Here is a 15822-nt window from a genome sequence, read left to right on the forward strand (position 1 = left end):
CTGGAAACTTTCAAACCCACCTGGACGTGACCCTGTGTGATCTGCTCTGTGACCCTGCGTTAGCAGGTGGGTTGGACTGGGTGATCTCCAGAGGTCCCTTCAACCCAAACCACTCTGTGGTTCTGTGATGCCCCGTGCACGGTCCGCAGGGCTCTATGAACCCAACAGGCACCCCCGGACCCTCCCCGCTGCCCTGGCCTCTCCCAGCCCCGCTGGGCGGGGGCGGCCCCGTCCCGCCCCGTCCCGCCCCGGGGCGGTGAGTCGCGCTGAGTCGCGGCGGGCGGGCGCTGCCGGAGCGGCGGCGCTCGGGCCGGGCAGCTCCGAGCCATGGCCCCGCCGCTCGTGCTGCTGCTGCTGCTGCTGCTGCTGCTGCTGGGCCACGGTGAGCGGGGGCGGGCGGGGGCCCGGCGGGGCGGGCGGCCGTGCTCAAGTTCTGGGGCTCGGGGCAAACGCCCCGCTCCCCGGGGCGCTCCTGCCGTGCGGCAGGGCTGGAGGTACCGGGGTCGGGGCATGCTTTTCCCTGCAAGAATGAAGGGCACGCGTGGGAAGCGGCACCGGAGGGGATGTACAAGGTGCGAGAGGCGTGTGGGGTGGATTTTTGGGACGGGTCACAGCTGGGCAAGGTTTTAAGTGCTTCATCTGCCAAGCTGAGACCTGGGGTCCCCGGGGGATTAGGCGGGTAGTGCTGGCATCACCTCCCCAAACTCGACGGAGGCAAAGGATGGAGAAAGGGGCTTTGAGGACCAGCCTCGCTGCCCTCGGTGGCTCCACTCGCATAGGGACACTTTGGGTGACCTCCGTCCTGCTGTGCCCCCACCGCCACCCCGCACCGATGGGGCACCCGCCGTTACGTAAAGGCACCTCGGCTCCTGTAAATGTAAAGCCTTCTGTGAACGAGAGGAAATTTGTCACAGGCAGCATGCGGCGTGCCGGGGGGGGAACCGGTGACTCAGCCGGCCGAGGGGGTGGTGATGAGGCTCCTGGCTCCCACTTGGTGCCGTGGGCGAGGGCTGCCAGGCACCCGCAGACGGAGCACTCCGCGCTGCCGCCGCCTCGCCGGGGCTTCACCGGCCCCGTCTGACCCCGGGAGCACCAGCGTGGCTGCGGCGTGAGCTCCTGGTTTGGGGCTCATGGGCAAGGCGAAGGGTTTATCACAGAAATGTCTCCCTTCTGACATCAAAAAAGAGGATGGGAGGAGAGCTGAGCCAGCCCAGACTTGAGCCGTTCTCCGAAACACGACCCCCGGCAGCTGCCAGACGCAAGTCCCAAAGCGTGGCGTCAGGGAGCTGAAAAATCTCCTGCTGTATTTGTGCACCAGGGTGTTGGTGGGGTTTTCCAGCCTTGAAAGGACCTGCTCACCCATGGGTGATGCTAAGCACCCTGTGGGCACGGGGGCGGATATTTTGGGATTCGCTGGTTTGGCTCTTTCCTGCGCCTTCATGTTGGCTGCTTCCATTACCCTCTGGCTCTGTTGTTTCTGGGTATCCCGGCTCAAAGCTCTTTGACTTCTCCCAGGTACCACTGCGGCGCTGGAGGAGAAGCTCTCCCATGTCGAGAAGTATGAGATGGTGACTCCGCGTGAGCTGCCTGCACCACGGGGCAAGAGGGACCTCTCTGCCGCGCCGGTGAGTGGTGTCATGTCCCAAACACTGGCTTGGCGCAGCTGCCATTGCTGCCTTGCAGGGGGTCCAGGGAGGCGTCTGCAATCAGCAGAGACCCTTGGCCCATCGCTGGGCTTGGAGCTGAACCCCCTTAGACCTGATGCACATTTTCTTCCATTGCTTCCACCCCAGAGGGTGGACATCTTGAAACAGTTGATCAGATCAGCTTTCCTGGACTGTTTCACGTCAAAATAGGAACTGCAGACAGCAGGGTAGGCTCTTGGAAGGGGGGGATGCTGCTTTCTCTAATGCTTTCTTCAGCGACGTTACCCAGCGGCGACACATCTTGCAGCCTTGCAGTGATCTTGTGACATCTGGTCTTTGCTTAAGGAGGGATTTGCAAAGCCTCGTTGAGCTGTAAGCACTTTTCTTGCTGTGTTTGCTGAAGTTGGTGGTTTTTTTGTCCTTTGGGAAATGGAAATAAGAATCAGAAAGTTGCAGAAACCCACATGAAAGCAAGCCAGTGTTATTTTTCTTGGGAAACCTTGTAATTTGGTGAAAGGAATGGGGTTTGACTCAGGAGTTTTGAGTGCTTGGCGTTGATGTCCACAAGATGATGGCATTGACCTCAAGGACACTTCACAATTCAGCCAAATACATGGATTCATTTCCTAGGACTGAAAAGCTCTGACTTTAACACCTGATGAAATGTATGGGCTGGGGGCATTTATTTCCTAGTAAGCTCTTTGTACAGCACGTTCATCTGTGATTCAAACCCTTTCTGATAAACTAGCTTCAAAAACAGTCCCTGAAAGCATCTGTTTGCTCTGCTCTAGAAACCTAAACTTGTCCACGAGATAAACATTCCCCAAGCTATTTAGAGACACCATCTGTGCTGGGCGGCTCCGCACCCAACTTGGGGTCCCTCCACTTTCCATGGCACAGGACAAGACATCCGCTCGAGCCGTGTGCTTCTGGGTCAGCCGTGGGTGGTGTTCGGTCTTGGACTGGGTGGTCCTTGTCCTTCCCAAACCTGCCGTGTTGAGGGTATGAGGTCTCCTGCCTTTCAAGCCATTTTGCTCCTCTTCCACAGAAGCTGCGTTTGCTGTCCCGGGGAGGTTCTCAGCAAGGTTTGAGCATCACCAAGCCCCTCTTTGAAGTGGGGAGAGGTAGCTGGACAGGGGTTTTGTGCACCAGCTCCTCCTGTGGCTTTCCATTAGCAGTCCCTGGTGGCCAAGACCTGGTTCCTGAGTCAGAGCATTTGGGACAGGCAGGGTTGGTCTGGCAGAGCATCTGCCAGGTGAGACTGGAAGCAGGTCAGCTGCTTTCTGGCTTTGCTTAAATCAAAACAGTCAGCCCTGCAGACAGGGTGGAGACCTGGGTCCTGCAGCACAGGATCTCCTGGGATCCCAGCCTTCCCATGGGCCGTGGTCTTCTCCTCTGACCCAACCTTAGAAGGGGTACAACAGGGCGTGTGGCAAACCTGAGTTCTTCATGGAAAGGGACAGGAAATAGAGCAAGAAGGGCCTTCAAAAAGTTTTATAGGTACATGCTCTTGATTGCAGAAGTGACCCCTCTCTCATCCCCATGTTCCAGTGTTTCAAACAGGGTGTTTTCCAGCCAGTTTAAGACCTGGTGTTGCAAGCTGCTGGCTTCTCTGCCAGCCGACCTGTGCTCGCACATCCCTGCTGGTCTCTCCACCATGTCCCAGAGCCAGTGGAGTCAAAGAGGCAAGTCCTGTGCCTGGGTGGCGACAGCCAAGCTCCTGCTGGCCCAGCACAGGCCTCTGCAGGAGCCAGAAGATGTTGCAGTGGGGCTGGATGGAGCAGGAGCAGGGGATGATGGTGGCCCAGCGACCCACCTTGTTTTCCTCCTCTGTTGTGCTGCAGCTCCACCGACACATCGCCTGGTGCAACGAGCCTCATCTCTCATGTCCTAGCAAGACCCGCTACCTCTTCCCACCCAGGGACGAAATACCCTTTGCTGGGGTGGGACAGTGGCATCATGTCCTGATCCTCTGCAAGCTCTCTGTGTCTCTCAGTAGGAGCAGCTGGGAGAAATCTGTCCTGTCTGTGTGCTGTGGCCAGGGCTCTGCTCTGCTTGCTCAGCACGGTCAGGGGGTCGGCAGGGCTCCGGCAGGGCATGGTTAGCTGCCGGCGCTCCCAAAGCCTTCCCATCTGGAGCCCTCGCACAGCCCATGCTAATAAGGAAGGGGGCGATTCAGAGAAGCTGTATCAGGACTTTTTCTTTTTAGCTTGCCCTGCGGTTGTCTCCAGGAGACAGTCTCTGACCCTCCACCCCCTTTTAAGCGCTTTCCTGCCATTTCTTAAGACCTCTTCTGGCTCCAGCACTGCCAACAATAACAAAGCATCTCTTTGTTGGTGGACACGCGACAGAACGTCCAAGTCAGGCGGCAGACACTGTTCATAGGAGAAGAATGTGCTGGGGATCCATGAGTGTACCCACACACCAGTGGTGCCCCGGGCTGCCCGGCCACCTGGCAGGCTCGTTGCAACCCGCTCAGCACGCAGAGAGGGTTCCGTTCCCATCGCTTCAGGTTGGAAATGCAAGCCGGGTAGAACTGAGGGTGACCGAGGAATGGGCCCCGCTGGCACTGAGTCAGCAGGACTTTCCGCTCAGCCACAGCTGATCCCAGGAGCGCTGAGCTGTGGTATGAGGGCAGGTGCCGTCATCCTCCCTAGGGAGAGGCTGCACACCTCATCCAGGAGCAATGCTGGCCCTGGGAGAGACCTTGGCTTTGCCTTTAGCTCGGTTCTCCACCCAGCATCCCGTAAGAGCTGCGGATGTGCCTTCAGGAGAGCTGTCTGTGCTGTGGCAGTGACTAAGGAGGTCCCTGGTGCCAGGGGTGCAGCCTGATGCAAGACACCATGCAAGGGGCTGTTGTTTCTCTCATTGGCCCCAATGGGATGGGACTTCAGGAGGTGTGTGGCTCAGCCTCTACAGATGAGGATTGCAAGACGTACCAGAGGGAAACACTTCTGGAGGGACATCTCCATCCTGGGGGTTCAGGGCTCATCTGGGCTGAGCCATGGCCAACCTGACCCAGCCATAGTGACTGGAGGTTGGACTTGAGATGCCTCGAGGTCCCTTCCACCAGCTCTTGGGTGATGCTCGTGGGATCTGGCACACAGTGGTACAAAATCTGCTCTCAGATGAGAACCAAGAGAAGGTGGTTGTTTAACCGTGATCTTGCATGTTAGATCAGTCAAAGATAAGGAAGTTTCGGCTGCTGTGAGCTGTTTGGCACTGGGGATCTTTGTGGTTCAGCCTGTGAGTAAGTGCTGAGCTCAGTCCCCAAAAATGCAGCTTTGTGATTGATGAGTAGGAAACCTCAGTTTCTGGCATGGCCATCTGCAGCCATGTGTCAGACACGGGAAACCAGACTTTGCTGACTCTGTTTCATTGCTGGTGACCTGTTCTTTATCTCAGGATGTGCTGGGATTTGTGTTATTGCTCATACTCTTTCTTTCTTCTCTTCTGATTTCCTGTGTCTTTGCTGGGTGCCGCCAGGGCGAGTGGCCAGGCCCCTTGTCCCACAGCGGGGCACATGCAGACCCCATCGCCTTTCTGGGCAGGATGAGGGCCAAGAGGTCCTCTCTTCTGTAGCTCCTGGTGACGGTGGGTCTGTGCTGTCATCTGTCTTTCATGCAGAGCATCTATCCGGACCGTGTCCTCTACAGCGTTCGTGCTGAAGGCAGGGACTACCTCTTGAGGCTGGAGAAGAACAAGTGAGTGTGGGTGGGACAGCCAAGGGGAGGATTGATTCCCACCCTTGCCGTGAATGTCACTTCTCCAATGTCCAGTGTCACCACACCAGTGATCTAAGCCCTCAGCTCAGACCCTCGCTAGCAAAAGACTGCATTTTTTCCCCCTCCCTGCCAAACCTACCCAGGGATGTCATGAGCCCATCATACCCAACGTTACCAACTTCATCCCCAAAGCTTTCCATCCTCTCCCCAAAACCGGGGTCACTGCTGATGCCTCTTCCCACCCCGCAGGGAGCTGCTGGGGCAGCACTACACCCAGACGCACTACTCTGCCGACGGCACGGAGGTCACAGAGAAGCCGGATGTTCAGGTATGGGGCCGACCCCGGGGAGCGCGGTTCTGCCGCTCCCGTGGGTCCCGCCGTGCCAGCGGCTGGCGCGGATCCCCGTTGCACCTCTCCTCTCTCTCGGCCGCAGGATCACTGCTTTTATCAGGGCCATGTGCGAGGACATGCCGACTCAGCAGCGAGCATCAGCACCTGCAGCGGGCTCAGGTAGGATCTGCGGCTCCCCGGGGCACTGTGGCTGGCCAGGTGAGGGAGGGACAGCTCAGCTCTCCCCCGAGGAAGAGACCCCGCTTTTGAGGGGTTGACCCATAGCATGGGTTGAGGCTGGGAACCTGAGCATGGCAGGAGGTCTGTGCAGGAGTGGCCTCCCTAGCAACAAGACACAGCTCGTCCCAGATCTTCCCAGGGCAGACGGGACCAAACTTGACCCCAGTGATGTAGCGTGCTCGTGACGATGCACTAGCTTGCAGGCAGCCAGCATCTCCTCCAGGTCACACCGAGCTCCTAGAGCTGGTGGCCAAGTGCCTTTCTGAAAGGAAAGGACACAGTGCATCAGGCCAGCTGTGTCTCCCTCCACCCACCGACTTCTGGCCATGCTGGTGCTCATTCCTCAAAGGCTGCCCTGGGTCTACCTTCGTTTAACAGCAGAAACCGTCCTTGCAGAGTAACCCAAGCCACCAGGTCCATGCAAGGTTGCTCAGTATGCCATCGAAGATTCGTACTCTGCTGTTCTCTTTAAGATCAGCTGGCAGCCAGGCAGTGCAAGACAGTAAAACAGAGAGGAAGGGTCCCTCACATGGGGTGTTTGAGGAGGATGGGTGGTCCCTGGGGCACGCAGGGACCTGCAAATGGGTGAAACACCCGCTGGAGCTGCGTGGCAGCCAGCTCCTCACTTTGAGAGCAGGGCTTGTGTCTACGGAGACCTTGGCTCGCACAGCTTGTGCATACACGGGACGCTCAATCTCGTTGTGTGGCAGGAGGACAAGATGTACAAGGGCAGGACAGGAGTCAAGGACGATATGAACAAGGCACATGGGACTCCTTACAGACAGCATCAGGCCAGAGCTGCTTAGCAGAAATGCTGTGTTAAACCTGGCCCGGCAGCACCAGGCAATTCTTGCTGAACCCTGGGACGTTTCTGCTGCCCAAAGTAATGGAAACTCCCATTGCCACTGTCCATGGATGCCATGGCATGGTTTGCTCTCTGCCTGCGCAGCAGCCAGTTTCCACCCTCCCTGACCGTCCTTTTGTTCATCCGGTGCTTCTGCAGCCTCCAAAACCAAATGCTGTGGACATGTTTCCTATTGCTCCCTGTCTCCTGGCATGGCTCTGGTCAGCTCCATCCATCCTGCAGCACCTCTTCGATGTGCTCTTGGGCCAGGCGAGGTTGCAGGGAAGAGACACCCCGTCCCTTGCATTGCTGTGGGCTCCTGCACCCCGTACCTCCTCATGCACTGCCCAAGGGCTGCTGGGGCTTTGCACCGAGTGTGCTTTCATCCAGGTGGCCAGCAGGACCTGTCACATACCACTAGTGGCGTGTAGCTCATCCAGGCTGCCCTAGGGAGCCATGAAGGGGTAGGGTGGTTTCCTAGCTGGGATTTGGCAGCTGTATATTGTACCGCAGGCACTTTTGGGGGTGCATGTGGGGTCTCTGTATCCTGCCGGATATCTCCCCCACCTGATGCCCGCCCTCTCTCTTGGCAGTGGGTTTTTCCGGGTGAATGAGACCACCTTCCTGCTGGAGCCCCTGGAAGGCCATGTGGCTGGCCAGCACGCCGTGTACCGAGCAGCTCACCTGCGGGGGAAGCGCGGCACGTGCCGAGAGGCCGGTGCCGCTCTCGAATATGACCACGAACCGAAAATTCCTGCAGCCATGAAGCTCTACCGCTGGGTTAAGGATTGCATTGCTTCTCCTTCCTGTAGCTGAGTTTGCAAGAGCCTAGGTCCTGTGAAGTCCAGGAGAGGAGTGGGGCCATATTGCTTCTCCTGTAGATGCTTCTCTCCCAGGCATTGTTGGTGGGGTACCCAAACATAGATTGCTCCCAGTGGCCCAGCTCCTGGTGAGAACAAGTTCTCAGATTCTGCACCTTTAGCAGGAGTGTTCTCCCACCCCATGAGCTCTGTGATCCCTGCAGAGCCTCTCTCATGCCTCAGTAGCAGGCTTTGGTTTTTCCTTACGTTGGAAGATGTCTGAAACACCCAGCAAAGTAACATCAGAAAGCAGTGCTAGAAGACCTACTAGCCTTGAATAACATTGGAAGATGCCTCAGGATCCAACACGTCCCACAAGAGTGTCAACCACAGGGCTTGGCAAGCTGCAGAGCTGAGCCCCTCTATGCTCACTTTCCTCTTCCCTTCCAGAAATCAGCTCCATTACGCAAAGGTCCCCGGTACGTGGAGCTGGTGCTGGTCGTGGACAACGAGGAGGTAAGCACGGGGTGGTGGGGAGAGACAGTGCCTGTGTGTTCACTCTCATCCACTGCAGCGAGGAGGTTGAAGCCAGCCTGGAAATCTCTCCATGTCCTTCCCATAGTTCAGGAAACACAAGGACTTGCGCACAGTGCAGAATCGCATGAAGGAAATCGTCAACCACGTTGACAAGGTGAGCCCGGGGGTCTGGACCTGCCCGCCCTGCTCCCGCACACCCCGCAGTGCCAGCACGGGCATGAGCGCGGTGGAGGAGAGGTTGGTGTGGGTAGGGTGATGGAGCTGGAGCTCATCTCAAGCCCATGGGTGGGCTGCCACAGGGGGACCGACTTCCTGCGCCATGGTGTGCAAAATGGACATGACAAGCAGCTCAGCCCTGGGTCCTCAGAAGCACAGGACAGCTGCCTCCCAGCTCTCCTAAGGGACGGGGCGAGAGTTTTCTTTTTGTAAGCCCCGGGGGCATGTCCCGTGGCCACTCTCAAGCTGGAGTGGGTGCTAATGAGGAGAGGGTGACAGACACACTGCACCAAGGGTGGGTTTCTGCCTGCCTGGCTTCAGCTCACACTTTGGTTGGCAGCATGGGAGCAGCATCCCAGCCTTCACCATCAAGAGGGAGCCCAGAAATCCCAGGGTAAACCCTGTCTACGTGGCCACCCCAGCTTGTGTTATTTATTGAGGGGGTAACAGAGCTGGTGTCGCACAGTGAGGTGGGGTTGCAGTTCCCTGGGGAGGTGGGGCCTTCCCTCCGCTCATGCAGCTTGAACCCAAGCATTCCCTCTGGGCTGTCTCCCACTTCAGCTTTATCAGCCTCTTCACCTGCGCGTGGCCTTGATTGGCTTGGAGGTGTGGAGCCACAAGGACAAGATCATGGTCAGTCCCAACCCGGAGGTGACACTGGACAACTTCCTCCACTGGCGGGAGACCGAGCTGCTGCGGAGGAAGCCGCACGACAATGCCCAGCTGATCACGTAAGGATGGGGGACCACCAGCTCGCCATCCTTGCAGCCTTGCTGCTGCCTGGGAGACATGGCCACGGCATCTCAATCCCACAGGGGCATAGACTTCCACGGCACGACTGTAGGGCTCGCCAAGAAGCTTGTGATGTGCACCAGGGACTCGGGTGGTGTCAACCAGGTGGGTCCCACTGCCCAGCCATGTGCCGGGAGGGCAGCAGCAGCCCCATGGTCTGCGTTCCCTGCATTTTTCAGAGCGGGTTTCTCCTCCACTGGTCTCCAGCTTTCCCCTTCCATAGCCTTTGGGCTGGATGTGGTCCATGGCATCTCCAACCCTTGAGTGACTAAGCGCCAGAGAAGTGTGGAGGCCACAGCGGAAGGGTGGCTGTGGAAACCCAGCTGGGTGCCTGTGGACGCTCTGATATGCCTGAGCCCTGGAGAGCCTCCCAGAGCAGTTCTGTGCACACAGAGCTTCTCTTGCCACCCATCAGATGGCTGGGACTTAGTTTGTAATTGCTCCTTGGCCACCCTGGCTGTGCTCCTCATCCCTCCCGCGCTTTGTTGGAGTGGCAGCAGTTGGCCGTGGGACCTGTGGCTGTGCAGAAGCACCACAAAGCATCATTTCAGGGTAGTCACAATATCTAAGTTCACTTGCACCCTTGGGAAGTCTTGAAGGGCCATGGGACCAAGTCCAGCTGTTGTCTTCCTTTATCTCAGCATGTCAGCGTTAGTGAACGAGCTGCAGGCAGCAGTGAGACCTGGCACTGAGCAGCTAAAGAGCCTCAGAGGGTCCCGTGGAGATGCTGCGAAGAGCACTGAACCACGCCGCACTTCTTGTCCCACAGGACCACAGTGCAAATCCTATTGGCGCTGCATCCACCATGGCTCACGAGATGGGACACAACCTGGGGATGTCTCACGATGAAGACGTTACTGGCTGCCGCTGTCCTGTCCCCAAAGCTGATGGAGGATGCGTCATGGCGGCAAGTGTTGGGTGAGTGAAGGAGAAAGGGGAATGTCCCTGGACACCAAACATTTTGAGTTGTCCTCCAGCACTGTCCTGATGGCGTGAAGCCTGTGAGATGGTCAGGTCTGGGTGGACACTTCACTTGAAGCTGCACTTTGTCTGTCGGTGTCTTTGAGTCTGCTGGTGGCCTTCCAGCTTCTTCCTGGGCTGGTGGGCTCTCATCTCTGCTCACGACTGCCTGTTCTTGTGCCCCTCAGCCTGGTTTACCCCAAGCTCTTCAGTCGCTGCAGTGAGCAGGACATGTGGCAGTTCCTCGGGGACCCCAGGACCAGCTGCCTGCTGAACGTCCCCAGGGCGGATGAGCTGTACGGGGGGCCGGTGTGCGGGAACCAGTTTGTGGAGCGGGGAGAGCAGTGCGACTGCGGCACGCTGGAGGTAGGGATGCCCTCTGAGAGCCCGGGGGACGGGTGGGTGGCAGAGACCTGGGACCTCTCATTCAGATTTAGAAAAGGGATTTGATTAAGAGAGTGGAGCATCTCCTCTATGATGAAAGGCTGAGGGAGCTGGGGCTCTTTAGCTTGGAAGAGACTGAGGGGCGACCTCATTAATGTTTATAAATATATAAAGGGGGAGTGTCAGGAGGATGGAGCCAGGCTCTTCTCGGTGACAACCAGTGACAGGACAAGGGGCAAAGGGTGCAAACTGGAACACAGGAGGTTCCACTGAAATATGAGAAGAAACTTGTTCCCGGTGAGGGTGTCAGAGCCTGGCCCAGGCTGCCCAGGGGGGTTGTGGAGTCTCCTTCTGTGCAGACATTCCAACCCGCCTGGACACCTTCCTGTGTAACCTCATCTGGGTGTTCCTGCTCCATGGGGGGATTGCACTGGATGAGCTTTCCAGGTCCCTTCCAACCCCTGACACTCTGTGATCCTGTGAAAAGGTTGTGCAAGCCTTTTCCTGGACATAGAGCTTTGCAAGTCTCATGGTCTTTCTGTTCCTGATGCTCCTCCCAAAAAACAGCTTGTGGAGAATGTTTGAATGTGTGCTCCCCCCAGCCTTTCATGTAGCTGGCTGTGATTTTAGGAGGAGCAGGCCTGGAAAGGTGGACGTCCCCCCGGCACATCGTCCAAAGAGGTGATCCAAGGAGGGGGACATCATGGCATGTTGTCCTTCCAGGAGCTGTGCTCGGCTTTTCCTCATCCCCAGCAGCCCGTCGCTGCATCTCTGGAGGCAGATTTGAGACAAACGGCCAGGCGATGTCTCAGGGATGAATCCCTGGGTCACAGCCCTGCTCTGGCACCTGAAGGAATTCTCCTCCCATGCAGACAGCATGGAGATCCTCATGTTTTCTCCCTCCTGGAGATGTGCAAAGGGTGCTACCAGGGAGCAGGGACCCATGTCAGGCCCCGTCTTCTGAAAAACGCCAAAAAAATCTTGTCCTTTGGTTTGCTGTTGGTAATGTAGGTAAAGAGGTAGCAGCAAGGGTTCACACCTTGGGTGATGCTGTGGTTTTGCCCCATGGTTCAGCTCAAGACACACTGGTGACATGGCAGCTGGAACCTTCAGAAAGGAAGGGTCTTTCAGGGAGCTTTTGGGAGGGTTTCAGTCCGTCCCTGTCTCACAGGAGTGCTCTGACCGCTGCTGCAACGCCACCACTTGCCAGCTGAGAGAGGGAGCCGAGTGCGCCCGGGGGGACTGCTGCCAGGACTGCAAGGTACTGCCACCCGCCCTGCGCCGGGCCCTTCTGGAGCTTCCCATTCACGCAAGGTGTGTCCATAGCCCGCGGGAGAGCCTGGAGGACCTCTGGAGCAGCCTGCTCAGAGCCAAAAGCACCCAGTGGTTTTGGGGGAATCCTGCTTCCCATGCGATGTGCTCACTGCATGGACAGTCAGCATCTTGGGTGGGAGGCGGTTGGGTGGGTGAAGCAGCCTCTGTCCCTGATATGAGACAGAGCTATTGTGTGCCCTGGTTCCTGCACACAGTGTGAGAAATGCCTCGATGTGAAGAGACAGGGCTGGAAGAAGACCCTGGGACAACTCCAGACTAAAAGCAAAGCACAAGGGAAGACCCAGGCTGAGGTCTGACGGTGCAGGAGCTCAGTCAATAGCAAATGCCTTTGTGCCAGAGTGGCACGAGCTGCCATGTCTGGATCTCTGAGGTGCCGGGAGATGTTTCAAAGACAAGGGTGCTGCTGGGCTGTGGTGCCTGCGTGGATCTGGAGATGCGAGAGCATGGAGGCAATACTGACATCCCCTTTTCTGTGCAGGTGAAGGCTGCCGGTGCGCTCTGCCGGGCCAGCAAGAACGACTGCGACCTGCCCGAGCACTGCACCGGCCTGAGCGCCGAGTGCCCGGAGGACGTCTTCCAGGAGAACGGCATCCCCTGCCAGAATGGCAATGGCTACTGCTACAACGGGGCCTGCCCCTCGCACGGCGAGCAGTGCCGCGCGCTCTGGGGCACAGGTAGCTGCTCCCCACCTTCCACCCTCCTCGTCCATGTGCTGTGGGCCAGGGCACTGCTGGGCTGCCGTCCCTTCCTGTGTCCCCATCTGGGTGCTGTGGCTTCTGACCCGAAAGCATGGCCGCTGCTGCCGGACACCATCAGCTTAGCATGGACTCTGGCTCTGTGTGACCCTTTCTGTGTGTCCCGCAGAGGCCCAGGTGGCTCCTGACATCTGCTTTAAGCACAACAGTGAGCAACACCTTCACCTCCACTGCCTGACCGAGTATGGGAAGCGGCCCTGCAGCCCCAAGTAAGGAGTGGGGGGTTGAGGGAGCACCGTGGGGCTGGGTGACGTTCCCCAGCCCCTGCCACCCCTGCTGCTTGTGGCTGCTCCTCCCGCAGGGATGTGAAGTGTGGCACGCTGCTGTGCCTGAGCGACAACGCCAGCCCCGTCCTTGGTGGCGGCTCCTACTCCCTCTTCTTTGGGCGCTTCAAGTGCAGGGCGGTCATCGCCAGCAACGACGCTAATGAGGTGGTGGCCAAGCTCAGGCTCGTGCCCACCGGTGCCAAGTGCGGAGAGGAGATGGTGAGATGCTGGGGCTGCAGGGGGGTGACCGCTGGCCTCGGGGACCTGGGGCAGCCTCAGAGCCCCCCTGCCTGCCCCCAGGTCTGCTATGCCGGGCGCTGCCAGAACCTCCTGGTCTACGGCAATAAGAACTGCTCAGCCAAGTGCAACAACCATGGGGTACGCTGTGTATGCCAGAGCGGGGCCAGGGCAGCATGGCATGTCCGTGGCCCTGACGCTTTCCTCCATCACCACAGGTGTGCAACCACAAGCGCGAGTGTCACTGTGAGCCGGGCTGGGCAGCGCCATACTGCCAGCAGAGGATTTCAGGGATGGCAGCAGGTATGGCAGCCCCCTGCGTGGGTGGTCCCGGCTCCCTCGGCCAGGGAGAGACCCTGGGGAGGGGGTCGGCATCCCACTATGGTGCCTGTAGGCGCTGCCCCATCCCCCTGGGGTGTCCCCGGTGTGGGGGTGCCTGTCCCAATGCCAACTGGGTCTCCGCAGGGAGCAGCAGCGTGGTCTGGGCAGCTGTGCTGGCCGTGCTGGGGCTCTCTGGCATCCTGCTCGGCAGTGCTGTGGTGCTCCTCAAGAGGAGGAGGACGAGGCACTTCCAGAAAGGGTAATTCCCCTCTCCTCTGCCCCACAGTGGGGCTGAGCCACAGCTGCACAGGCTGAGCTCAGGGGGTGCCGGCAGCAGCCCCACATTGTCCCTCTGCCCCACCGCAGGACCTCCAGCAGGCCCACCACCGGCCTTGCCAACCCACTCTTCCAGGAGGGAGCCCGGACGCGTCCCCCCCGTCGCCAGTTGTCCCGCCATGACATCGGCCACCCCAGCCTGCTGAGCAGCACAGCAGCTCCGCGGGATGCACGGCCCCTTGTGTCCGGCCGCCCGGCCCCGCAGGTACGTGGGGAGCAGAGCCCCCGCGCGGGGCAGCTTTGTGGCAAGGGCGGGAGGGTGGCCGCTCACCCCAGTTTTTGGTGACCCCGCAGGTGCCAGCACCAGCCCCCCAGGTTCCATCTGCAGCCCCTCCAGGACAGCCCCGGCAGGTAACCACCCCTGTGAAAGCCACCGCTGCCTCATGGAGGGGTGGCCTGTCCTTCTCAGACATCCCCCCAGCCTCCCCTGGCCTGACCAGCTCATGACATGTGGGGTGGCCCCAGTGGCTGACTGAGGACCCTTCCTCTGCCCCCTGTCCCCGTCGCGGTCCCTCCTTGGGGCCCAGGTGAGGAACTCAGATCTCTCCTCTCCTGTCCTCCCACCAGAAGCCGAAGCCGCCCAGCAAACCCCTCCCGGCACTGAAGAGCAAGGTGACGTGCCCCAGCGAGGAGCTGCCAGGACGGGCCATCCCTCACCCCCTGCCAGCATCCCCCTTGGTCCTCCCGCCGAAGGTGGCCCTGAAGCCGCCCACAGCCAGGAGGTGACCAAGGATGCTCCATCCACCACCACAGCTGAGGAGCTGCTTGGGTGGCACAGCCGGGGAGCTGCCACCTCGCTTCCACCTTTACTTGAATCTCTCACCGGGCCCTCCCCGGGGTGGGCGGCCATGTTTACAGATAGTTGAGTTGTGCCTTAACAGACTTTGCAGCCGCGGGGCTGGCCCAGGGAGAGCTGCCAGCGGGGCGGCGGGAGGGGACCAGGCACCGGGGTGATGGCAGCTCTGGTCCCTGTGCCCTGGGAGCTGCTGCCTTCCCTCTCGACGTCCTGAATGTGTCCTGCTCCTGCTGTCCCTTCCCCACCAGGGCCACAGCTGCGCCATGGGGACCTGCCCCGTGCCCACCGCCGCAGCTGGGGACACTCAGACAGGGCACCTCAGTCTTTGGCAGGTCCAAGCTGAGCTTGGCTTCCCCATGGGGCCTTTATCCTGAAGTTACGACTTGAATTACTGCTCTCCTAAAAGGGAATTTCCTCGGAGCCTTTTTTTATTGCACCTCTTAACTTATGACCCTTTTGTGGCCATTTTGAGCCACCCGTTGTGAAACCAGGCTTCCTCGTTTTTTGATATGATTTAGGCTGAAGGCTTTTATACCAATAAAGACTGAAGGCAGCGGTGTTGTGAGGTGTCTGTGGGCAGAAGGGGCAGCACAGGCAGGAGGGTGCAAGCAGGTAGGGATCTGGCATGGGTGGCACCAGGAAGGAGAAAGGCTTGAGCTCTCAGATCCTGTGCCAGAGCCATGGGCACCAAATGGCAGCACTTCCCCCATGTGCCGGGTGCTGCAGCAAGTCCCTGTGACCCCCCGGCACACAGCACTGCTGGCCCCCAGCTGCCTAAACAGGCTCCAGGTTGCTCTGTGACCAAAGCCTGGCCATCATGACTCCCACCAGCGGCTCAGCCCCCATCACCCTGCTCCAAGACGGGTGTTCGCGCTCACAGGTGGTATTGGAGCTCAGGGACTAGCTCACAGTCCCCAAGGTCACCGCTCGCCCACAGCAGCCATGCCTGCTTGGGGAGCACTCCCGCACTGGCCACATAGACTCATAGAATGGTTTGGGTTGGAAGGGACCTTAAAGATGGCCTAGTTCCAACCCCCTGCCATGGGCAGGGACACCTCCGCTAGACCAGGTTGCTCAAAGCCCTGTCCAGCCCAGCCTTGAACACCCCCAGGGATGGAGCATTCCCAGCTGCTCTGGGCAGATGTTCCAGTGCCTCACCACCCTTGTGGTGAAGGATTGCTTCCTTATATCTAATCTAAATCCCCCCCTTTCAGTTTAAAGCCATCGCCCCTTGTCCTATGACTAACCTGAGGTGGGAGCCCAAGGGTCAGGAGGGCTCAGGTCCCACCACAGGCTCCAGA

General features: G+C 58.9%; 1 protein-coding gene across 1 annotated transcript; it reads left to right on the plus strand.

The window, feature by feature from the left end:
* The first annotated feature begins 225 nt into the window (after positions 1–225).
* ADAM8 (ADAM metallopeptidase domain 8) lies at positions 226–15075 on the plus strand. The gene is made up of 22 exons (XM_065068131.1): positions 226–382; positions 1516–1625; positions 5274–5350; positions 5621–5699; positions 5806–5882; positions 7380–7566; positions 8037–8102; positions 8209–8277; positions 8901–9070; positions 9155–9236; positions 9901–10049; positions 10280–10457; positions 11647–11736; positions 12289–12484; positions 12675–12774; positions 12867–13050; positions 13132–13209; positions 13287–13371; positions 13534–13648; positions 13756–13930; positions 14020–14076; positions 14293–15075. Exons 1-22 carry the CDS (start codon positions 328–330, stop codon positions 14449–14451), a joined length of 2538 nt encoding a protein of 845 aa, XP_064924203.1. The 5' UTR covers positions 226–327; the 3' UTR covers positions 14452–15075.
* The last annotated feature ends 747 nt before the right edge of the window (positions 15076–15822 follow it).

The sequence above is a fragment of the Columba livia genome, chromosome 6 (assembly GCF_036013475.1).
Source record: "Columba livia isolate bColLiv1 breed racing homer chromosome 6, bColLiv1.pat.W.v2, whole genome shotgun sequence".
Taxonomy (NCBI): domain Eukaryota; kingdom Metazoa; phylum Chordata; class Aves; order Columbiformes; family Columbidae; genus Columba; species Columba livia.